At 41.1% G+C, this 23,894-nt stretch overlaps 1 protein-coding gene across 2 annotated transcripts; it reads right to left on the bottom strand.

Annotated features, from left to right (window-relative positions):
• Window positions 1–925: 925 nt before the first annotated feature.
• kcng3 (potassium voltage-gated channel, subfamily G, member 3) lies at window positions 926–9,508 on the bottom strand. 2 transcript variants are annotated; one of them, XM_060831406.1, is made up of 2 exons: window positions 8,499–9,508; window positions 926–4,904 (listed from the first exon to the last, which is right to left on the bottom strand). In XM_060831406.1, the coding sequence occupies exons 1-2, from the start codon at window positions 9,134–9,136 to the stop codon at window positions 4,259–4,261; spliced, it is 1,284 nt and encodes a 427-aa protein (XP_060687389.1). In that variant the 5' UTR covers window positions 9,137–9,508; the 3' UTR covers window positions 926–4,258. The 2 variants fall into 2 exon arrangements, with proteins under 2 accessions (XP_060687389.1, XP_060687390.1); XM_060831407.1 differs by having other exon boundaries at window positions 8,529–9,508.
• Window positions 9,509–23,894: the final 14,386 nt, after the last annotated feature.

Here is a 23,894-nt window from a genome sequence, read left to right as displayed (position 1 = left end):
GTCAAAAACAGCACATTTGGTTTCTAAAGTCCTTTTAAGGTGGGAAATCTACGTCCAGACTTAACTGGTCTGCATGTGACTCCAGACCCACAGCAAGAAGGTTTGAATTTTAACTGCCTTCTCAATTGGCTAAGCAACCTCTGGATTGTATGGAATCACCCCAATCAAAAAATAAAGCTCTACAAGTGTACCTCCAGCAGCCGGTCTGCATTGTTCTGCTAGATTGATCACCACCATCTGCTTAAAGGCAATTGGCACGATGCTGCCCTTGCCCATTACAATTTGTTCCCAAGAACTGATAAGAATAATGTGACGTTACCATAACAGCCTACTCCCCATTGAGCCTCCGATATTCATGCAGACCGTTCCCCGTGTAAATATGTGTGTTTACAGAGATTGTAAAATGCTGACGGAATTCTGCTTTGTTCTGGTCTATCATGAGTTTGCTCAACTTCATTTCCTGAAGATGATACTTGCCAAAACACGCAGCTACATGGTATCAGTGAAAATTACAGATTTTCCTTGCAGTTTTGATATCACAGTTGAAATAATAGCAGCAGGTAATGTACAGAGGCCTAGAAGGGGCTTTGCTTGGTCATTCTGTCAGTTACCATGGTCAAACTCCATGCCGGAATCTTCACAAATATTCAGCACCAAGAGCTAAATTCAAGAACTGGCCATTCCTAAAGCAGTTAGATTTGCAGCGTTTTCAGTTGAACTTTGAAACTTTTTTTTGTTTTCTCTATTGTTTATTTCTCCATAATTGTTCCACATTTTATTTTTTAAATTAAAAAAACGAGTGTCCAGCTCATATAGAAAATACATTTGCTATAAAATTACAAACTAATTAGTCGAAGCTGTGGGCACGTTATAACAAATGGTTTTAATATTTTAAAATAAATTTTCTGTACACAGTACACTGGAAAACAGAATATCAGGGACCAAAGTAAGCAAAGATTTTTTTTTCACGAGAGTCTGAAAGGGACTTGAATTTACGACAGTACCTCGCCGTAGTGTTAATGGGACCGAAATCTACCGGAGCTTTCTTCGCCCTCCCGCCTTCCCTTCCAACGTGAGTTGAGCTGACCTCTGAACAATCCGAGGAGAATCCTCCGCTGCTCAGGCCAATCTGGAACTACTCGCCTCCGGGAACCTCTACTCCATTGAAATCTTCACCGCTTCTTACGCACTTCGATCTTAATGAGGGAAAACGCTTGTCTGAACACTGGGTAGTAACTGGCTGCGAAGGTGCTGACACGCCCCAGGGAAGCATTTCGAGGTGGTACTGCTTGATTTGTATTTTGTTTTTTGCAACTGCTCGAATCTTTCTAAGAGCCGCCGACAATCGTCAAAAATACTCTTTTTTTGTTTTGCAGGACTTGTGGGTGCAGACGCCCACTTAACCATCCTTTAACGCTGCATCGCTCGAAGGATTAATTTCCGATCTCTGCATCTACCTCAAATGAGGAAATCTGGACAGGGCTTTGTGGGAATTGGGTAAAAAGATGATCATCCTCAACAGATCGCGGCATTCACCATCTGCGTTTTGTGTGAATGAAGTGACTTTTTCCCCACAATACCAGGCAGACTCTTGTGTTTTCATCCATCACTAGATTTTACCACTTGAATGGTTTTCATGTTTTTCAAACATTGTGTGAAGCATTTTATCCAAAGATCTGCCTTGAGGGACTCAACATGCTCACTTTTCTTCCTCGACCAATCTCAAAACCTGATGTGGAGGTTCCGGTGTTGGACTGGAGTGGCTAAAATTGGAAGTCACACTACACCAAGTTATACTCCAACAGGTTTATTTAAAATCACATAAGCGGTCAGGTACAGGGAGAGAGCAGCGCACACAGCCGGTGTGTAAATCTTACACGCTTGGTCACCTGCAGAGACGTGTGAACTGACTCCATATTCACACCAGTTGTATGATCGTTTGATCTCCCTGCCTATCAACTCTGGGTCTGTGTGCGCTGCTCTCGCACTGCACCTGACGAAGAAGGGGCAGCGCTCTGAAAGCTTGTGTAATTTCAAATAAGCCTGTTTGACTATAACCTAATCTCAAAACAAAAAGATAGTCAGAGATTTTCTGGAGTTCCGCTTTGAATGACGCCGTTTCATGGTCTACCTATTGGAGGTGGGTTCTGTTGCAATCTCCTGTTAAAAGAGGTTGACCTCAGTCTGATGTGACAGTTCCTACTTAACCGGATGTTGAGATATTCCTAGTGTTTCTGAAAGGTCAGGACCTGGTTTGGAAGCCGACTTCAGAACAAAAATAAAGCATGTTCTCTCTTGCTAAAGATGCATGGGGAAGGTTGGCTGTAGGCTGTTTACCATTGCCAATGCGTGTGGTCCCAAGAACCAACCTCAAACTACAGCATAAATGTTGCCAATGGTAGTGGTAATGCCACTGGGCCAGGAGTCCAGGCCAAGGTTCTATAGAGATGGGTTCAAACTCCACCGTAGCAGTGGTGGAATTTGAATTCAATTAATACAGCGTAAAGATAATTTCAGTAAAGGTGTCATGAAACCATCCTTAATTGTTAAAAACCTAAAAGTTCACTAATGTCCTTTAGGCATGGAAATCTACTCTCCTTATTCGGTCTGCCTGCATGTGATTCCAGACCCATAGTATTGTACCTAGCCAAACTGCCATCAGAGAGAAAAAAAACTATCAAGCCTCTTAGTTTAAGGACAATTGGGGATGCCTTTAACATGGGTGCTACGTTTGTAAAAAAAAATATTGAATTGTATTCTTCTGCCGCTGGTATTTAGCAGCATGTTAGCAGTATTTGAAAGCTCAGCATGGCCTGGAACTCATACTGTACCTAACGTAGGAGGAGCAGAAACTTCGGGAAATAATACATTACCAACATGCTGGTCCCACGCTGAGTACACACGTGCCAAAGACAATCGTTTCGTTTCTTGTCCCAAACCTCTATGTAACAGGTTGATGCATGCGAATCAATTCTTTCTAGCTCAAAACTAGAAGCTTCTTCTGAAAAGACTTGAATTTGGCTTCTATAGTGGAGCCATTTGTTAAAATACTTGATAGGAGCTATGAAGAGATGATTCTCGCTACATAATAAGCACGATCCCTTCCCCCTCACCTTTGAGATAATCAGCTAACTCTGCTCGCGTTATGCCCTAAAATGAAGCGTTTTTTTTATTTGCTGAAGCTTACCCTAACACTAATCTACTGTGTCCTCCGCCGCCAAGTTTAACGGCAGAGTTGCTATACACAGGATGGTAAAGGTGCCCTCGAAATGAGCAGTTGTCTTCCATTACTTTTCCATTGAGTTCCACTTGGACTGTGTCTGTACGTTCTACAGCTTAACCAGAGGCTGAGTGCACATGTTTGGACTTCACTAGTTGAAATGGCCGAGTTCTCAAATAAAATGGCAAACTTTCTGATTGAACCAAGAGTCAATTGGTCCACCGTTCGGATGAACCGTTATTCTATGCCTAGTGATGTTCAGCAAATGAACAAAAGCCTCCCTTCATTCCAGTAATTCTCTTTCACCTCAGCAAGTTCAGCTGAGATGTTATTTCGTGACCTTCGAGCCACCTGGGCTATCTTGTAAATAATCAAAATGTTTACCCATTCCTCAAGTCTGAGAATGTTCTATTTATATTTTTAACAGCTTCACGTCTTTGCTGAGTTGACATTCGATCGCGCGTGAAATTTGATTCAAGAGTGTTTGTAATTCAGCATATTAATTGAAAACAACAAATGCTGGAGATCACAGCGGGTCAGGCAGTATCCAGATGAGAGGGTCATCTAGACTCGAAACGTTAGCTTGCTCTCTCTTCATGCATTTGGATGTGCCGGGGAGAAGAAAGTTAAAAATCACACAACACCAGGTTCTAGTGCAACAGGTTTATTTGGAAGCACACTAGCTTGATGAAGGAGTAGTGGTCTGAAAGCTAATGATTCCAAATAAACCTGTTGGACCATAACCTGGTGTTGTGTGATTTTTAACTCTCTTCATGAATGCTGCCTTGGCCCACTGAGATCTTCAGCATTTGCTGTTTTCAGTACAGATTCCAGCATCTGCATTAATTTGTTCCACCATACTAATTGCACGGGCGTCCTGCCATAAATGTCTCAAACTGAATGGTGTCTTAATGCTCAGCCTCTGGATTCCTAGTTACCGCCACATAGTTGCAATGGTCACAACACATTAGGCCTGGCTGCTGTATATTGCCCCTTAATGCTCCATACGAGCCTCTCCGCATTTAGTTCACCTCACTCTCAGTTCAGATATTCTAGTGATAAGCTCCGACCACAGCGAGCTGATCTGAATTTGAGCTCATGGTAACAGTGCACGAAGCTGTGGTAGATGAAGGTGATGGGCAGCGCTAGCAGGACAATGCCGCTGACCACACACATTCCTCCCAGAATCCTGCCGGGAATGGTGAAGGGATACATGTCCCCATATCCCACAGTGGTCATGGAGATGATCACCCACCAGCAGGAGGCCGGGATACTGGCGTAGGCTGGATTCTTATCCTCCAAGTCGAGTCCGCTTTCCAACAACTGAGCGAGGGCGCCAAATATCGCCATGGCGACGCAGATAAACACCAAGAGCATAACCATCTCCCGGTAGCAACGTTTCAGAGTCAAGCCTAGCGTCTGCAAGCCAATGAAGTGACGAGCAAGTTTGATCACCCAGAAAATCCTCATCATCCTCAGGACCCTGAGGGTCACCCCAGCCCGTTGTAACTGCGAGTTCTCGCCGGTGAAGAAGGACATCAACACCGAGATGTAGTACGGCGTGATGGCCAGTAGGTCAATAATGTTCAGAGGCTTTCTCACAAAGTCGCACTTGTTTTTCGAGACGAGAAACCTCACAATGCATTCGGCGGTGAACCAACCCATGCAGATCGCTTCGATTATCCTATAGACCAACAATAAGAAAAAAAAGTAAAACCAGCCGAAAACGGTTACGAAATATGCGGGGATGAAATGGCAAAGGAACACAATAACATAAATCTACAGAAAGTATACTCCCCTAACAGTCACCCAATCAACGTCCCCAGTGCCAGCTATTATGGCTCAGTGGGTAGCACTGCTGCCTCTCACCGCCAGAGACCCGGGTTCAATTCCAGCCTCCAGTGACTATCTGTGGAGTGGGGTATGGATAGGATAAATAGGCAAAGTCTTTTCCCTAGGATCGGGGAGTCCAGAACTAGACGGCATAGGTTTAGGATGCTAGGGGAAAGATATAAAAGAAACCTAAGGGGCAGAGAGTGGTACATGTATGGAATGAGCTGCCAGAGGATGTGGTGGAGGCTGGTACAATTGCAACATTTAAGAGGCATTTGGATGGGGATATGAATAGGAAGGGTTTGGAGGGATATGGGCCGGGTGCTGGCAGGTGGGACTAGATTGGGTTGGGATATCTGGTCGGCATGGACGGGTTGGACATGCTGTACATCTCTATGACTCCCGGTGTCTGTGTGGGTTTCCTCCGGGTGCTCCTTTCCTCCAACAATCCAATGATGTGCAGGTTAGGTGAATTGGTCACAGTGTTAGGTGCATTAGTCAGGGATAAATGTAGGGAAATTGGTCTGGCTGGGTTACTCTTCGGAGGGTCGGTGTGGACTTGTTGGGCCGAAGGGCCTGTTTCCACACTGTAGTGAATCTAATCTAGTCTATCCTCCATTACAACATTTGCCCTGGACAGGTGATAAGCACCGAAGGGTTTAAGCTTTGGGCTAAAATGTCAAAAACATTCTGCAACTCATGCGAGAGTACAAATTATTGCAAGAAATGGTGGAACCCAGTATTTGTTTGAGGCTTCTGTTTAGCAGCTAACTCTCCGTACAGTGGAACCTATATAAAATCATTATAACTTGCCTAACAAGGAACCGAGTGCTAAAGAGCAAGTGACACTCCTGGTTGTAGGAACAAATCTCGATGTTTGCTTCTGGATTTTAGTATTTTAAGGCTTCAATTTTCTCTTTCCTACTCTGACTTTCTTTTCGCGTTTCACTTGATTCTGCTGCAAAGCTGGCCATGGTAACTTTTAAGTGCCTACGCCTCAAATTTGTCTTTAGTTCCTGTAAGAAAATTTGATCGCGGGCAGTGTGAAACTAACCTGAAGCTAATGTCAACATCAGCACTTTCAAACCTGCCGTCAAGTTTGTAATATTCTGGTTTAAACTTTTATTCCAATACCGACGACAATTGAATTTGCTTCTATAGGACAAATTTCTATGTGTACTCCAAGAGAGACTTCAAACTTACAGACCTCAGTCTTATGTGTTTACGCCATTAATCTGTACAGAAAATCAGTTTTTTTTTATTACAGCGTTTATGCACATGACTGCTTTTGAATTGGGGCTACCCTCATGTCTCAGCCAAGCTCCTAACAGATCGATGACAGGATCATTTATTTTATTAGAAAAATCGCTGAGGGATAAGAAGTGACTAGCACATAAGGAGAGCTGCATCTGGGAATATTGTCTGGAAACATCTAAATCAGTTGAAGATGGCACTAACTGCAATTACTTTGTACTTTTTTTTACTTGACAGGCGTTACCTCCAAACAGTATAGGCAACCCAAGAGCCAGATTTATAAAGCGCATAAAGCCAATATTGGGCAGGATACACCGATTTTCTTTAAATGCCAAAGGATCATTTCTATCCACACATCTCGTGTCAAAAGGTAAAAACAAGGGCTGCAGATGCTGGGAACCAGAGTCTAGATTAGAGTGGTGCTGGAAAAGCACAGCAGGTCAGGCAGCATCCGAGGAGCAGGTCAAAAGGTGGCATCTCCAAAGGCGCCACACTTCCGCCTAGGCTAGCCCCTGGAATAATGCGACCAAATCTCTCGACTGCAATTTGAAGACACAATTATAGTCCCACTTGACAGGAGTAAGTTTTTTATATGACGTCTACAGGTTTTTCCATTAATTTGGACAGGATCTTGTGTCTTGTCACCCTGGTCAAATGAGAAAGGAGGCGCTGGGCATGTTCCAGTCATTTCTGGAGACATTTCTTGAAGAATGTTTAATAAAACCGAGAGAATGAATGTCAGGCGGACATGGATTTTGATCGGGAGTCGTTTGAAGAGCACAGTAAGAAAGTCTGTGAACTGCAAGGAAGCAGTTGAGAAGCTGCGTGTCGGCATATTTTGAAGGATATCAATGATTATGTAATAGTGAGAGGAGTGTGAAGATGAACGGTTTACATTGGGCGACAGTAAAGTGTAGTCCTGAAGTAGGGTCACTGGATCTCCACAGTTGCTGCTAGACCTACCGAGTATTCCCAACCATTTCTGTTTTTGTTGCAATTAGTCCTTGATGTTCAGAACGAAATAGACTACTGAGTTTCTAATTTATTTCCCAGATGTGTATTTCTTATTAAATGGAAGGATCATTATTGGTGTTAGACAAAAGACACATGTTAGTTCTATAAAATTGTTCCTATCATTATCAGGAGTATCACAAATAGGGATTAGGAGAATGGTTATGAACGAGACTTACATGAAAAAGTTCATTTTTTGAGCAAGCGTATTCCTCTTGCATTTAGTTCAATCCCAAATTCATGATCGAAATGAGTTATATAAATATAGAATTGAGAAATATTGACTACCTAATTTCAATACCATCCAATCCATGTTACATTTTCTATGTTGGAAATAATTGCAGGTCTCGCTTTTGTTTACAAGTTGTAGCATCCAGCGGGAAACTTCTATTGATTTTTACATCCATGACAGACTCGCCAAAGAAAAACAATCCGCCTACAGAGGAAATATTGTCGGTTGATTGGCTCCCCACTTGGTAAAATTTAACATGGTTTATTCGAGGAGGGACTTTCTGTAAATACTAGGCGCATCTGGCGGCTCCAGGCGTGATTTGCTTTAACATGTGTCAGGGAGAATGGGTGTGCGAGGGGCCCATGGGCTGAGACAGAGAGAAAAAAACTTGGGTTACGCACCGTCCTTCACGACCACCCGCCTCCCGCCAAATTATTTTTGTAGCTTTGTAGCGTTAAAAATACATAGCCTCTACATTTGTATCCCACAATCAGCCAGGAGCTAAGGGATAGATAATGGCACGGACACCCGTTTTCTTCACGTTTATTACCATAGATCTTAGAAACGGCATGTCTAACAGCGCAGCACCCCCTCTGTACTCCATTGAGCTCTCAGATGCGATCAAGTAGGCGGAGTGGAGATTGAAACCACTGGCTTCTGGTTTGGAAGCCGCTGTCACTTGGAAAACTACCATTCGTATCTTCATGTGAAAATGGCAATCTACATTCAGTAGATTCTAACTCGAGCCCCCGCACATCGCGGGAGTTATATTTTGTGAAGTTTCGCTTTTGTGAAGTCCAAACACTCTTGGGGGGGGGGGGGGGGGGAGACACGATAACAGATTTCAACGTCACACAAATAAAGACTTTGCAACCGCATTCATGGACAAAAGACGTTCACACCCATAGAGAAACTTAACACCATAAATTAAGAAGAAGTTATAGATACCCTGATGGTCCCATTAAATTTTCTGTGTACCTGTGCTCCTCCACACTGTTGTTCTCGGCTGTTTTCCAGTCTGGTAGTGTGCTGGCGCACAATACCACCATGGAAACGATAACAAATACCACCGACACGGTTGCCAGAATCTGGGCCGCTACAGACGAGGTGGGCTCCTCAAAAGTCCTCCTCATCCTATCCAGCCACTTCCTATTAGATGAGGAGCTCTTTTTTAACTCCTTTTTCCTCTGCCTTTTCAGCTCTTCCTCCTCCTCGGAGTAGAAGGTATAGGTGTCAGACATCCTGTCATCCAGCCGCCTCTGGCAGCAGTATTCGAGGTTCGAGCGGTCCAGACCCCAGTAAATTAGCTCATTGTAAAAGGACAGCTCGCACATGTGAGGGACAAACCGGAGCTTGCCATACTTAATGTAAAGCATAATGAAGCCGAACGCCTCGGAGTGCCTGTCAAAAAAATACTCATTTCTCTCCTGGTCATAGTCATCGCACACTTCCAGAACCTCTTTCTCCGAGACACAGTTGTGAAGTCTGCTAACCCTTCTGAGGGGGAAGTCCTTGATCATATCCTTTGGGAAGGAATATCGGGTTCCCCCAACATTCAGGATCAAGGGGCCGCTTCCAAACTTCATCTTCGAGCAAACCCTGGAGCCGCATGGACTTCCCGGCCCCAACGCATGGGTTCACTGTAAGGACTGTCGCCCTCACTCCTCAAACACGGCTCACTCGGGCAGTTCCCTCCCGGCTGCTCTTATCGAGTTTCCAAGGGTGGTGATGCCGAAAAGTTGTCAGTCATGTTACTCCGAGCTCAGCATTTTCTTGCCTTGCTGCGCGGGGAGAGGTGCCGAACCGAGGGGTTGAGTTCCTGGCTTCATGCTGAAGCTGCTGTGCTTCCTCGGTCTGTCAGCCTGCCTCTCTCTCTCTCTCTCTGAGTGTGGCTCAGCCCCACAGGCGGGTTAACGAGCAGGACTCCAGCACTAGAGTGACGTGAACGGCTTCCACTAACCACAGCGCCCCTTCAACCACAGCCTGCAATCGACAAACAAGACTCTGTGAAAACCAGATCCTCGGCACTGTTCCGGGCTCACACGTTGACATTACACCTATATTCGGACTTCCTGATTTGGACTGGCCACTGCTTACAGCATGGAAACAAACCAGGCATGTATCGACACACTGGATAACTCTCCAGGCTTTGAGGGAGAATGTGTCACGTTCGCCTCGAGTTCACTTTAAATGTCAGGGCGTCTCTTGGACTTCCTTTTGATTTCCAAACACAAAGTTGGGGCCCTCGAGGCATAACCAAAGTTCAAACTAGTTGACTCTCGCCTCTCTGTAGCCTTTCTTTCCTACTTAGATCCGGCACTTTGTTCAGACCAAGAGGCGAGATGGAGACATGTAAACGTAAATCTGGGCGAGGACTTCTGTCGTTACGCTGCACGAGCTTTTAGATTTTCTGCCACATTGCAGGTTTTAAAGAAGTAATAATCGGGGTAGTTTTTTTTTCTCTTTTGTACATCAAATCACAATTCAATACAACTTAAGCTGACACGAAATGGGATGTAACCATGTCCCGGGCTATTCGCTGTGGCGTGATTATACAGGTCCAACTTCCAGTCAAAGTGATAGGGAACTTAATGAAGAGATATTAAATTGACGATTCATGATGTGTTATTTAATTCATTTACTGACAGCTCTCAAACTAAGGAAAGGCAGCGGGTACTTTAGAAGGAACATTTAGGTCAATTAGGCTTTTTTTTGCTCTTGGGCAAGTGCACTGACTGTAGGTCCGATGTAATTTCACATTGCAAACAAGAAAGAACTTGCAATAAAACCAATGGATATATAGCAGTTAGTAACTGAAGGCACAGTCAGTGCAGCTGGAAAAGAGTGAAAATTCAATTCTCACCCAACTCAGGAGATACTTACCGGAACCTGTGTGAAATGCAGCTTTCCTGCTCTATTACTATTGGAGGCGCTCAGCTGTTTTCAGGGAATAACGATGTATTACAGGATAAGTACAATATATAGAATAAACATCTCCCTTGGATAACAACGGAAAATGTCTTGGTTGTCCTTTGAGTATGTTTTGAGCCTTTAAGTCAGGCCTGAAGGTAATTTAAGATATGCTGATCATTTTTCCCCGTTAGATAAGGTATAGATTTTTGCAATCTAATAAAAAAAATTCAAAACCTGTATGTTTTTGCCTACCGCTGAATTGAATCAGGACCCCTCCAAGTTCCTGCACCTCGTACATTTGCTACATGTGGTCAAATATGGTACATCAGTAACACAGCAGGGAGGCAAGCAAGGGCCGTCAGAACGACAGGTTACTGGACTCAAACTGTTCTCTCTCTGAGGATGCTGCCAGACCTGCTGAGTTTCTCCAGTACTTTCGGTTTGTGTTTCAGGTTTCCAGTGTCCGCAGTTACCGGTTCTTATAGACGCAAACCTTTTTATTTAATCATCCACTGCAATTGCCAGGCCACCCAGTTCCTATTTCCTCTGAGATTGTGCAGATGCAGAGAGGATGGGGACAACCTGGCCTGCCTTGCCTCCACTGTAATCAAATTCCTCAGTGGGGGTTTAGCTGTAAACTATGACCGAAAGACGAACAATCCAGTACTACTGCGGTTGGAAGTGGGTGACGACATAGATATAGTCACCTAGCAAGTCCTGGTCTTCCACCTGAATGATGATGGTCAGTGGCTACCGGTACCCAGAAAGAGGGTCAGCACCCGGCAGCACGATATGACAATCCAGCTGCAATTAGAAAGACATAACTGTCACCAGAAGGGCCGATAAACGAAGGATAAAATCCTGATTCTTATGTGGCTGCATGCAACTCAATCCAGGAGCAGGAATCTGCAGAAGTCCTCCAGTGCAAATAATCATGTGGATTTTTAAAGGCCCGGTATCTGTGGTTTAGTAGACAAGAATAACGATTTGATCAAACAAGTTAGGTAGGTTGAGAACCATTTCAAAGTAATGGGCCTTTATAAAACTCTGATTCGGCCTCAACGGGAATATTGTGTTTAATTCTAAGCGCCATAATTGAGAAAAGTGTATAGAAAGGTGTGTAAGAATAGTTGGTAGGAGTGAGGAAATTCACTTAACTGTATATGGTTCAGTGAAGCATCTTCCTTCCTCAGAAAAGGCAAGCTTGAGAAGAGAGTTGATAAGTTTCAAAATCAGGAAGTGTCCAAACAGAGTAGATGAAGAAAGGCAGTTCCATCGCAGGAGGGTAGAAGGATAGTAGTCACTTGTTACTACAGAACTAGAGTTTTGCTGAAAAGTGGCACATTTTGTCAAAGTTTTTCATCTTGTATTTCCCTGGACAATTCACAAGAATGCTAATTGAAGGGAAACCCCACATTGATCCTGCATGAAAGAAGAGTTTTGCTTGGTTGGCAAGCAGACTCTGGTAGAGACGTTCCCTTAGGGAATGTGCCAATTAATAATGATTGATAGTTAACAGCCAAGGTTTGTTAAAAAGATGTTCATAAATAAATTTAAGTACTGATGCGATGCCAGGTAGGTAGGCTGTTTGTCTCAAACACTGAAAAGTCATGTTAGAAAGCATATCCCTTTGTCTGTTTGCAATAAGAAAGATAGTGATCATACCCCACCAGTCCACAACTGAAAAATCTTCAAAGTGTCCAACATCAGATATCATTCTGCAATTGGACAATATTTGCTGGATAATGCTGAGCTTGTGAAGAATTATGCTAACACCAGTTTGGGATTGTCAGTCAGGCTTGCAGTGTAACAATGCCCTTGTGTGTATTTGAAGCTACTGATATTAGTGCACAAAGCCCTGTTCTTTGCAGTCAGAAATAACATGTACATTATGTTGTAAACTGTGGGATTTACATGGATAGTTTTTAATGTTATCTGGTGTTAGTTTGCATTTCTGGTTTTGAGTTAGGAATTGGGGGTTTTCTGTGTGTCTGAAGTTAATAACTTACTTGTACCTTGTAAGTGATTTATTTTAAAACAGCTTTTGAAACCTGGCTGCAAAATGAATTTTAGACAATATTACCACTGGACTTTAGTCTATTTAGATTGTCTTGCAAACCAGCACAGTAACAAATGGAGCTTCACAGCTTTATTTGCTTGTACTGGGAAATGCCAAAGCTGAGAGATAAAGAGAGAAAGAGATACTATCATTTTCACTTTGACCATAAGTTGGACAGTCCTATGAACTATGTAAATTATGATTGCTATGTAGAGTAGTGGTCTTCAGAAGGGAATTCTACCTATAATGAATTAGATTACTTTGGAGTGGTGAGTTAGAATGAGTCCCAAATTAGAAATGTTGATATTAGTCCTAAATTAGGAATGTTGGCATAAAAACCAGAAGCAATTACGTACAGCTAAGTACAGTGAAGCTCAGGTGTGTAGTAGCTCCAGGAAAGTGCAAACACAGTTCTAGTCTAAAAGTTGAAGTTAGAAGTGACTTAAACCTGCTGAAGTGTTAGTTCAGGGACTCTGGCATGAGTATTAAATGGATAGTGTTTTGGAGTCTGTACCAGGGATGTGGTTTGGGTGCAGTACAAAATCTGTTTTGTTTCTTTTCAATTTATAAAGGAGTGTTTTAGGATTAATAAGATTACATTTTTACTATGTGTTTAAAGTTTTTGAATTTGTGTTATAAATAGGTAGTTTGGATTTTTCTGTTTTATCTATGTTCCTTTAGTAATATATGTTTGTGTTTTGTTGTTGAAACAAAATCTGTAATATTATGTTGAAAACATAGCAACATGGAGAGAAAGCAAGCTAACGTTTTGAGTCTAAATGACTGTTCAATGAAGAGTCATCTAGACTCAAAACGTTAGCTTGCTTTCTGACTCTGAATGCTGCTTGACCCACTGTGATCTCTAACATTTTTTGTTTTCAGTTCAGATTCCCGCATCTGCAGTAATCTGCTTCTACACTGTAACATCATGTGCTTATGTTTCAGTGAGAGACCACTTAAATTAAAAACAAAACAAATAAAAATATCATCAATCAAGCCATCTGACATATCTGATAATAATATCATCTGGGAATCATAACAGCTTTTCCTTTGCTTCTTTCAATTAGAAAAAAAGGTGACTGTTTCAGAGTAATTGACATTTGGAAGACAAATTGGAAAAGGAGGGTTTGGATATGCTACTAAATAATGGGTTAAAGACAGTGAAGAAGTACTTTGCTTTAGGAAATCAGACACAGTATCTATTTTGATGGAGCAAAGGAACACAAGAAGCAGAAAACACTTTTGGGAGTGGTTGATAGGTCCTCTAATAGTTGTTGTAGTTTAGGCAGAATATAATTCAGGAAATTAGAGGTGCATATAATATGAATAACATAGTTATCATGGGGAGCTTTCATCTTAATATAGATTAGCCAAAGCCATTTTGCTGATAAATTGTGGAGTAAAAGTTCATGGAATGCATTCAAGTTAAGTTTAAGATTTCAAGATAATTGTGTTTGCAGAATCAATTGCGGAACAAGAAATTTAAAATCTAATTTTGGGCAATGATAAAGAGTTAATCAATAACCCTGTGGTAAAAAAGCCTTTAAGCAAGAATAATCACCATATGATAACTATCTAATATTGAGATTGAGGTGATTTTTTTTTAAGTTTGACACTAAGGTTTTAAATCCAAACAAAGCAAAACATGTTAAGTATGAGTGGTGAGGAAATTAAAAATTTGATGGTAGATAAGAAATGGTAACCATTTGAAGAATTAATTAATAATTTGCAACAAGTCTCCAAGTAATAAATCCCTCGTGGAACAAGTTTTTCAATAGTGATGGACAAGAGGAACTACAGTTGTATTAGTTAGAAAGGAAAAACTTATAATGCTCCAGAAATAGTGATTAGCTTAACAAGTGGGAGATTTTAGAATTCAACACAGATGATAAATTGATAAAGCAAGAGTAAAGAAAACATGAAAATAAGTTCAAGGGATAGAAACGGATAGTTATAGCTTCTGTACGTACAGAAAATGTAGGGATTTCATATGAACAATTATAGATCTAAAAACTAAATATGGGCTCCATAGTAGAGCGACAGGAAAAAATATAACTAGGAGAAAGGAAATGGCAGAGATATTAAATTAACACTTTGTATGTCTTTACAGTTGAAAACAAATTCAGGAAGCACAGAGGAAGTGTATTATAGCATGGACATTTTGGTCCAAAACTTTAAACCAGGGTGAATGCATGCAGTAATTAAAAAGTGATAGAAATGAGCCAAGTGGGTATAGGGGCCGAGTGGATGTCAATGTGGAGAAGACTGAAAGCTGGGGCCAAGGCCAATGTGAGATGACCGAAGGAAGAAATCGGGTGGAACCAGGGCGGGTTGGAAGAGTAAAGACTGGTTGTGGGGATCAATGACCATTAAACCACTGTGCTATATTGATCTGTGTGATATTGGATTTCTACCATTGCAGAGAACTAAGGACCTATTGAGAATTAAAAACTTAGATAAAATAATATATTTGAAAAAAAAACGGGACTGGAAATTATTTTTGTCCTAAAAGCTAACACATTCCTTCTGAAGATTTTTCTAAAGATAGTCACAGAACTAGTGGATGATTTCATTCAGTTTTTCTATAATTCCCCAGATTCTGCAACAGTCATCATGGATCAGCATTAGCAATATCTACTTTGCCATTCATGCCGGGAGATAAACTAACATAACAAAATAAGAAAAAAAAAATCAGTTAAACTGACATTAGTAGTAGGGAAATGTTTATATCTATTATTTGGGCAGAGGGGACTCAGAGAATCATTATTTGATTAGATGGGATTAATATAGATTTACAAAAGAGAAATCTATGGACTTGACAAATGTGTGAAGAGTTTAAGTTTATAAGTGGGAGTATTGATGAATGGGAACTAGTAGATATAGCATAACCATATTTCTAAAAAAAATTCCAAAACGTTGTGTTTCCACATGAGAGGTTATTAAACCAATTACAATTAATAGACATGGACAGAAGGTTGGCTATTACAGAGTGCAGATAAACAGATCATCGTTTTGGTTGGTAGGCTGTGAATTTGTTACTTGGCTCACAGGTAATTACAATCCAGATGAGGGTACCATGTATCCAAATTTGTAAAATTAGATGCAAAATTAAGCTGTGAGGAGGTCACAAGGAGACTGAAAAAGGATTAATGAGTGAGCAAGAATATAGCAGATAAAGCACAACGTGTAGAAATGCAAGGAATTCCAGTTTGAAGGAAAACCTGTGGGAAACTGAGAGTTGGTATTCCAAGGGAGTTGGTCCTAGAAAGTCATGGTAGTTCCTGGAAGAATGTTTCTCTTGGCTATGAAGTCAAGTGATGCATCAAACTTTAAGTTAAACAGTCAGGATACGGAAAATATTCTCCACTCAAAGGGCTGTGTGTCTCTGAAATTCTCCACCCAGAAAGCAATGGTTTTCCATTTTTTGAGTATGTTCAAGACTGAGATTGACAGATTATTAGATATTCAGAATGCCTGGCTAATTTGGTCAGTGAGTTGACATCATGCAGTGTTAGTGGCATTATGGGAAGCAGGATCATGTAACCAGTGGATATTACAAATATCAGTTAATGATTAAACATGGAATTAAACAAATTTTGTATATAAGTTGGCATGTAAACAATACCTAAGTGACTAGGAGAAAGTGACGACTGCAAATATTGGAGATCTGAGAAAAAAGTGTGATGCTGGAAAAGCACAGCCGGTCAGGCAGCATCCGAGGAGCAGGAGAGTTGATTTTTTGAGCGTAAGCCCTTCATCAGGAAAACCCAAGTGATGTTTGGCCTAGATTAACTGTTGCGAAAGTGATTTATGTGCTAGTGTTACTTGGCATTTCACATATAATTCCAATTATTTTAACAGTGGATACGCACAAAATTCTATGGTAACAACACAATGAAGTGTATTTAAATAACAGAATGACAGACTTGAGCATTTGTTAAAAAGATAAGTAAATGTTTGAATTTTAATTTGGAATTTTTATGCTTTTTCAAAGGAAGGGATAAAGGTGCTGGGGAATGGAATGCTTTTAAACTTTGGCACTGACAGTCAACTTTGAGCAATGCCAAAATATTGTGTTCTTTTTACAATAATCCAACAATATACTTAATTCAATCTTAGAAGTGCATCACTACTAGTAAGAATATTTGATTAATTATTATTCATTTAAAATACCTGATTTGGAATCATTCATGTGATAAATTCAGTACTGTTCATTCCTATATTTTATATTACTAAATGTTTTTGTTTGCCATTTAGTTTTTTTCTTCAAAAATTAAGTTGCAATGGACAAGAGGAAAGTCACACCCTTCTTGCTCAGGGCAACTGGAGATTGCCAAAACATGCTGGGTTTGCTGATGCTGTCCTGAAAACGCATATGGATGCTGAAACTTACAGATAAATTCAGTCTAATAATTTTTTTTTGTTGAATAAATTCAAATGGTACTAAGGTTTCAGCAATACAATAATGCACCTAGCGTCTGACTGCAATTTGTAATATTCTGTGTTCCTACTAACCTCTCTAAATTGGTTCTGAAACCCCATAGTATGCAGACTGTGAGTTCCTATTGCTTTTAGTCACAGAACCTATTTGCCGATGTTATAGTATTCATTACTGTATTATTCAGCCATATCCTTCTTTGCTTGTCTATTGAAAATTATCATCAACTTTTTCAGATTATAATAACATTCTGTTACTTGTCAACAGTAAATAGAGTCACAGAGATATACAGCATGGAAACACACTCTTCGGTCCAACTTGTCCATGCCAGCCAGCTATCCTAACTAAATCTAGTCCCATTTGCCAGAATATGTCCCTCTAAGCCATTCCTATTCATATATCCATCCAGGTGCCTTTTAAATGTGTAATTGTATCAGCCTCCACCTCTGGCAGCTTATTCTATACACGCACCACCTTTTGCATGAAAAAGTTGCCCTTATGCTCCTTTTAAATCTTTCCCCTATTATCTTAAATCTATGCCCTCTCATTTTGGACTCCATCAGTCCAGGGAAAAGGCCTTGTCTATTTCCCCTATCTCTCATGATTTTATAAACCACTATAAGGTTACCCCTCCAACGCTCCAAGGAAAACAGCCCCAAGCCTATTCAGCCTCTCCCTACCACTCAAATCCCTCCAACTCTGGCATCATCCTTGTCTGAGCCCTATCAAGTTTCCCAACATTCTTCCTATAGCAGGGAGACCAGAATTGCTCACAGTTTTCCGATAGTGGCCAAGCAAATGTCCTCTACAGCCGTAAATTGATCTCCCAACTCCAATACTCAATGCACTGATCAATAAAGGCAAGCATACCAAAGGTCTTCTTCACTATCCTATCTACCTGTGACTCCACTTTCAAGGAACTATGAACTGCCGCTCCAAAGTCATTTTTTTTTTGTCATTCAGTCAGCCTCATCACATTTCCCTTGTACCTCAATAGTCCGAGGGCCCCTCATTCATCATTCTTCATGTCCAATCAATTTAAGCATATATCCATCCACTTTAAAGTCAGAAGTGGGAATATTTACTGAAGATTGTTCCATATAAAGCAATGTGCTACAGACGCTTGGGATCTGAAATAAAAACTGTAAGTGCTGGAGAAACTCAGCAGTCTGCACCATCTGCAAAGACAGAAACAGAGAATAATCAATATTCTTTTTCTTTTCACAATGTTCAGCACCATTCATGGCTTCTCGGATAGTGAGGCAGTTGTTCAAGCAGTAATGCGTGGAGAAAATCTGTGCTGAGGCTGATACATGGCAGGTAACATTTGTGCCACAACACAAATGACAGGCAAGGACCTCCAAGAAGAGACCATCTTCTTGTTGTAATTGTATCAGATTCCACCAGTTCGTCTGGCAGCTCATTCCATGCTTGCACCAGCCTTTGTGTAAAAAGGTTGCCCCTAAGGTCCCTTTTATATCTTTCCCCTCTTACCCTAAACCTATGCCCTCTAGTTCTGGACTCCCTCAACACAGGGAAAAGAGCTTGTCTATTTATCCTCTCCATGCCCCTCATGATTTTATAAACTTCTATAAGGTTACTCCTCAGCCTCCCCACTCCAGGAAAAAACAGCCCCAGTCTACTCAACCTCTCCCAATAGCTCAAACTCTCCAGCCATGGCAACATCCTTGTAAATGTTTTCTGAGCCCTAACAAGTTTCACAACATCATTCCTATAGCAAGCAGACCAGAATTGCACACAGTTTTCCAATAGTGGGCCGAACCAATTCTCTCTACAGTCGCAACATGATCTCCCAACTCCTGTACTCAATGCATTGACCAGTAAAGGCAAACATACCAAAGGCCTTCCTCTCTATCTTATCTGCCCAAGTCTTCACTTTCAAGGAACTATGAATCTGCACTCCAAGGTCTCTTTATTCAACAACACTGCCCGGGATCTTACTATTAAGTGTATAAGTCCTGCCCTGATTTACCTTTTCAAAATGCAGCACCTCACATTTATCTAAATTAAACTCCATCTACCAGTCCTCAGCCCATTGACCCATCTGATCAAGATCCCATTGTACTCTTCATTGACCACTACACCTCCAATTTTGGTGTCATCTGCAAACTAACTAATTATACCTCTTATGTTCATATCCAAATCATTTATGGACTACAGTTCTTCAAAAATACAGCTCACTATCACTTTCTCAAAGACAATCAAACAGACACTAAATGCTGTCTGGCCAATAAACCCACATTACCTGAAAGAATACATTTTTTAAAGTCTGAGCTTAAATGTACCCAGTAACTATCTATCTTCAGCACTGATGGTCCAGTTTTCATATCTGTATGACATTAGATTAGATTAGATAACTAACAGTGTGGAAACAGGCCCTTTGGCCCAAGAAGTCCACACCGACCCGCCGAAGCGAAACCCACCCATACCCCTACATTTACCCCTTACCTAACACTACGGGCAATTTAGCATGGCCAATTCACCTGACCTGCACATCTTTGGATTGTGGGAGGAAACCGGAGTACCCGGAGGAAACCCACGCAAACCCACGCAAACTCCTCACAGTCAGTCACCTGAGGTGGGAATTGAACCCGGGTTTCTGGCGCTGTGAGGCGGCAGTGCTAACCACTGTGCCACCGTGCCGCCTGATTGTTTACTGAATATATCACTTAAGCTTTCCATATCTTGTCACCAGTTTCATTTTAGCATGGCACAGAAATTCAGGCATGCTCTTAAATATCCCTCCTGCAGTTTTTAACCCTTCATTTAGCTTAATTTGTGCTTTGGTCATCTGACACCATTGGACTAATAAAATAAACAATTTTAATCACTTGTTCCTTTTTCATATGGAAAACTAAGGGCATTTTCAGGATCGAAGGAGACCAATCAAGAATAATTCCACCATGCTGGACAATGGAAGTCAAATGATAATGGAAGATGATATGATCAAACAAGTTGAATTGTATTCCCTCCATCATTGCCCATATCACTCTTCTCTCTTTTCTCCATCTTCCCGGTTGTAGGAAGTTGTAATTTAACTATCATTCTTCCAAAAATGTTCTACATTTCACATTTGTATCATTTGCTTGAAGCAATGGCTGTCAAAGCCAGTCATTATCATTGCCACTGTATTTGAGGACTCATTATAAATGAGACAAATGATTGATTAATAACTGATATAACACCAATCTTAACCAGAGATTACAAACTGATGTTAAGAAAGAGAATTGGGCTGAACCAGGGAATACAATATTCTGAGGAAAAAGTGAGGTCTGCAGATGTTGGAGATCAGAGCTGAAAATGTGTTGCTGGTTAAAGCGCAGCAGGTCAGGCAGCATCCAAGGAACAGGAAATTCGACGTTTCGGGCATAAGCCCTTCATCACACTGAAATCCTTGTAGAGGGAGGAAGAGAGCTTCTTCAAGGAAGGCATCCTTGCAAGAGGATTCGCAGTAGGTTAAAATCTTCGAGGAAAAAGTGAGGTCTGCAGATACTGGAGATCAGAGCTGAAAATGTGTTGCTGGTTAAAGCGCAGCAGGTCAGGCAGCATCCAAGGAACAGGAAATTCGACGTGATGAAGGGCTTATGCCCGAAACATCGAATTTCCTGTTCCTTGGATGCTGCCTGACCTGCTGCGCTTTAACCAGCAACACATTTTCAGCTCTGATCTCCAGCATCTGCAGACCTCACTTTCTCCTCGAAGATTTTAACCTACTGCAAATCCTCTTGCAAGGATGCCTTCCTTGAAGAAGCTCTCTTTCTCCATCTACAAGGATTTCAGTGGACACACTTTCCTCATTCCTGATGAAGGGCTTATGCCCGAAACGTCGAATTTCCTGTTCCTTGGATGCTGCCTGACCTGCTGCGAATACAATATTCTGAGCCTAATATCTTTTGACAGTAATATGGAAAAAGCAACATGAAAGATGGGATTTGAAACAGTGTATTAGGTGTGGTAAAAGGGAGTCAATGGATTTATGGAAGGGAGGTCTCTCCGAACAAGTTACTGGAAATCTGGAAGGAAGTTATCTCGGTTGTTGATATATTAAGGTTTGAGCAAGTCTTTTGATACATAAGTGATTAATCTAAATGTCCTAATGTATGGAATAGGGTTCAAATTTCTGAGGTGAGCTGAAAATAAGCTATACCAGAAACAGCTAGGGATGTGAATTGTGAATCACTGTTAGATGTCACAGTGAGCAATTCTGAGCTATTGCTAGTTACAGGGTGCTGAGAATATTCAATGTTGCATTAGAAACAAATCTGTTATAATTTGTAGATCATCCCAAATAAGGACTAAACTAAATGTGTTCAGACTGTAGGGAAATTGCAAAGCAGCTACCTAAGAATAGACATAGGTTGGGGTGAGTGACTAATGAGAAGCAAATGACAAAAGCAACATAACAGAATTTAAATTGCATTGCCTAGAATTTTCTGCTGCTAGCCTGTGGAATTCAAGTGGTGTTGTAGCAGCATGGAATTGGAATGGAAGGTGAGATTTGGACCTGCCAAGTTTCTAAACCACTTCTAAATTTCCCAGAAAATGAGTCTGCAGGCGTATCTCCCCAGCATATGTTTTATTAAGTGTTTTGGAGCCATGTCCCTTCACTGGTTGAAGGACAGAATAGAAATGTTAGAATGGGTCCTCTTTCGTCTGTTAAGATTTCAGATTCTCTTGTGCTCTCAGAATAGTCAAACCTCCAACAGCTTAACAAGAAAAGTGCTTCAGTTACATTTCCTCAAGAACAAGCAGGCTACTCCAATTATTCTAATGACATTGTTGATTTAATTTTGACAGAGTCCTTGTCAGTTCAGAGTGGCAGGAGGAATTTCTGTTCTGTCATACTCTGCAATCTGACTGACTCTACAGAAGCTATAGGTCGTTGGCTGGAAGCCACAGAATGCAACATAAGGAAGGAATCTAGAGGTCTTGATGGATCACTCATTAATTCTAACTGCACAATCTGTGACAACAATAATGTAAACTAATTGGATCTTGGAACATACAGCCAGAGGGAAAGAACACTGCTCTACACGATGATAGCAGAGATCATTTTTAATTTTTCTGTCTGATAAGTCATGTCACCCATCTATTGTAGAACTCACCCTATTTTATAATTAAAATCAATTGTGATTTTGTTTCAAATTTCCAGTTCCATTTGCTTTTTTTTCAGTTTGATTGATGTATTTGATTCAGTTGTATTAATCCAATGGGGCTGTAGCAGTTATATTTTTGTAGAGATCTTACCATTTTGAATACTGTGAAAGTCTGACCACTTAGAGGCATTACTAAGAAATGCAGTTTTAATACCCTATGTTCAGATGAATTTGGGCTATAGCTTGAGAATATGCTCCTGGTTCTCTGGTCCAGAATATTCTTTAAAAACAAAACTGGAAAGGGTCTTGTAAGGGACACCTGCAGTGGTTGAAAAAAGGACCATTAGTTTGGTCTCTCAATATTTGGGGTAAGTGAAGCTGATATATCCATTTATTTTTGAAAATTGCAGTTGGAAATGTACAATTGGCATATGCCCAGATCTTCATATTTAAAACACCTCTTGTTTAGGCTGTGCACTCATTTAAAGATCTCCTTAAAGTTGGCTTCCAGCCAACAACCTATAGCTTCTGTAGAGTCAGTCAGATTGCAGAGTGAATGGGTGTAGAAGGCTCCCAATACATTTTCATTGATCAGTCTTCTGATTGTCAGTCTAGAGATGGGCATCCACCAGTTGAGTGACTCTGTTATTATGTGGAACTCGCTGCAAATAATAATCCAGCAAAGCATGTTGCCAATCTCTACCTTTGATTTCTGAGTTTGGAAAAAAATCATGTCACATTTTATCGCTTTGCCACAATGATAGTCATTTCCTGATTTCACTTTTTTTTTTGTTGCTGCTAAAATCAATTTTTGCTGGAGCTGTTTTGTCAAGTACTATCGATTTCAACAACAAAAATAATTGGATTGTTGGCCCAGCTTTCTCTAAAAATGCTCTATTCACTCTTATTAATTATTCAACCCTTTATAATGCTTCTTTGTTAATGCAGGGTCAGTTAAAAGTATATATAGAATATGATTTTGTTTAACACATCAGAGTACACCCCCCCAGGAAGAGGAAGTGATCGTGTTCAATATTTCATGCAAACCCTCACAACCCGCTCTATAACCAGACATTTTAGTAACCTCCTCCAGCTCCAAAGGCCCCCAAATAACCATGCATCAAGTTGTCTGGATCCTAAGTTCTGAAATTCCATCCAGTATTCGCAGTAAGATTTGGAATACCAACCTCCAAAAGGCCAGAAGTGCAGGGTGGAGTGGAGGACTTGGGACAGGGAACACACTTTAACAAGAGCATAGAGTCATAGAGTCAAAGAGATGCACAGTATGGAAACAGACCCTTTGGTCCAACCCATCCATGCCGACCAGATATCCCAACCCAATCTAGTCCCACCTGCAAGCACCCTGCCCATATCCTTCCAAACCCTTCCTGTTCATATAACCATCCAGATGCCTTTTAAATGTTGCAATTGTACTAGCCTCTACCACTTCCTCTGGCAACCCATTCCACACATCTGTGTGAAAAAGTTGCCCCTTAGGTCTCTTTTATACCTTTCCCCTCTCACCCTAAACCTATGCCCTCTTTTTCTGGACTCCACCACCCAGGGAAAAGACTTTGTCTATTTGTCCCATCCATGCCCCACTTGATCTTGTAAACCTCTATAAGGTCACCCCTCAGCCTTCGATACTCCAGGGAAACAGCCCCAGCCTATTCAACTTCTCCCTTTAATTCAAATCCTCCAACCCTGGCAACATCCTTGTAAATCTTTTCTGAACCCTTTCAAGTTTCACAACATCTTTCTGATAGGAAGGAGACCAGCATTGCATGCAATATTCCAACAGTGGCCTAATCAATGTC

This window comes from Hemiscyllium ocellatum, chromosome 10 (assembly GCF_020745735.1).
Source record: "Hemiscyllium ocellatum isolate sHemOce1 chromosome 10, sHemOce1.pat.X.cur, whole genome shotgun sequence".
NCBI lineage: Eukaryota > Metazoa > Chordata > Chondrichthyes > Orectolobiformes > Hemiscylliidae > Hemiscyllium > Hemiscyllium ocellatum.
This window is presented reverse-complemented; position numbering and strand designations above follow the sequence as displayed.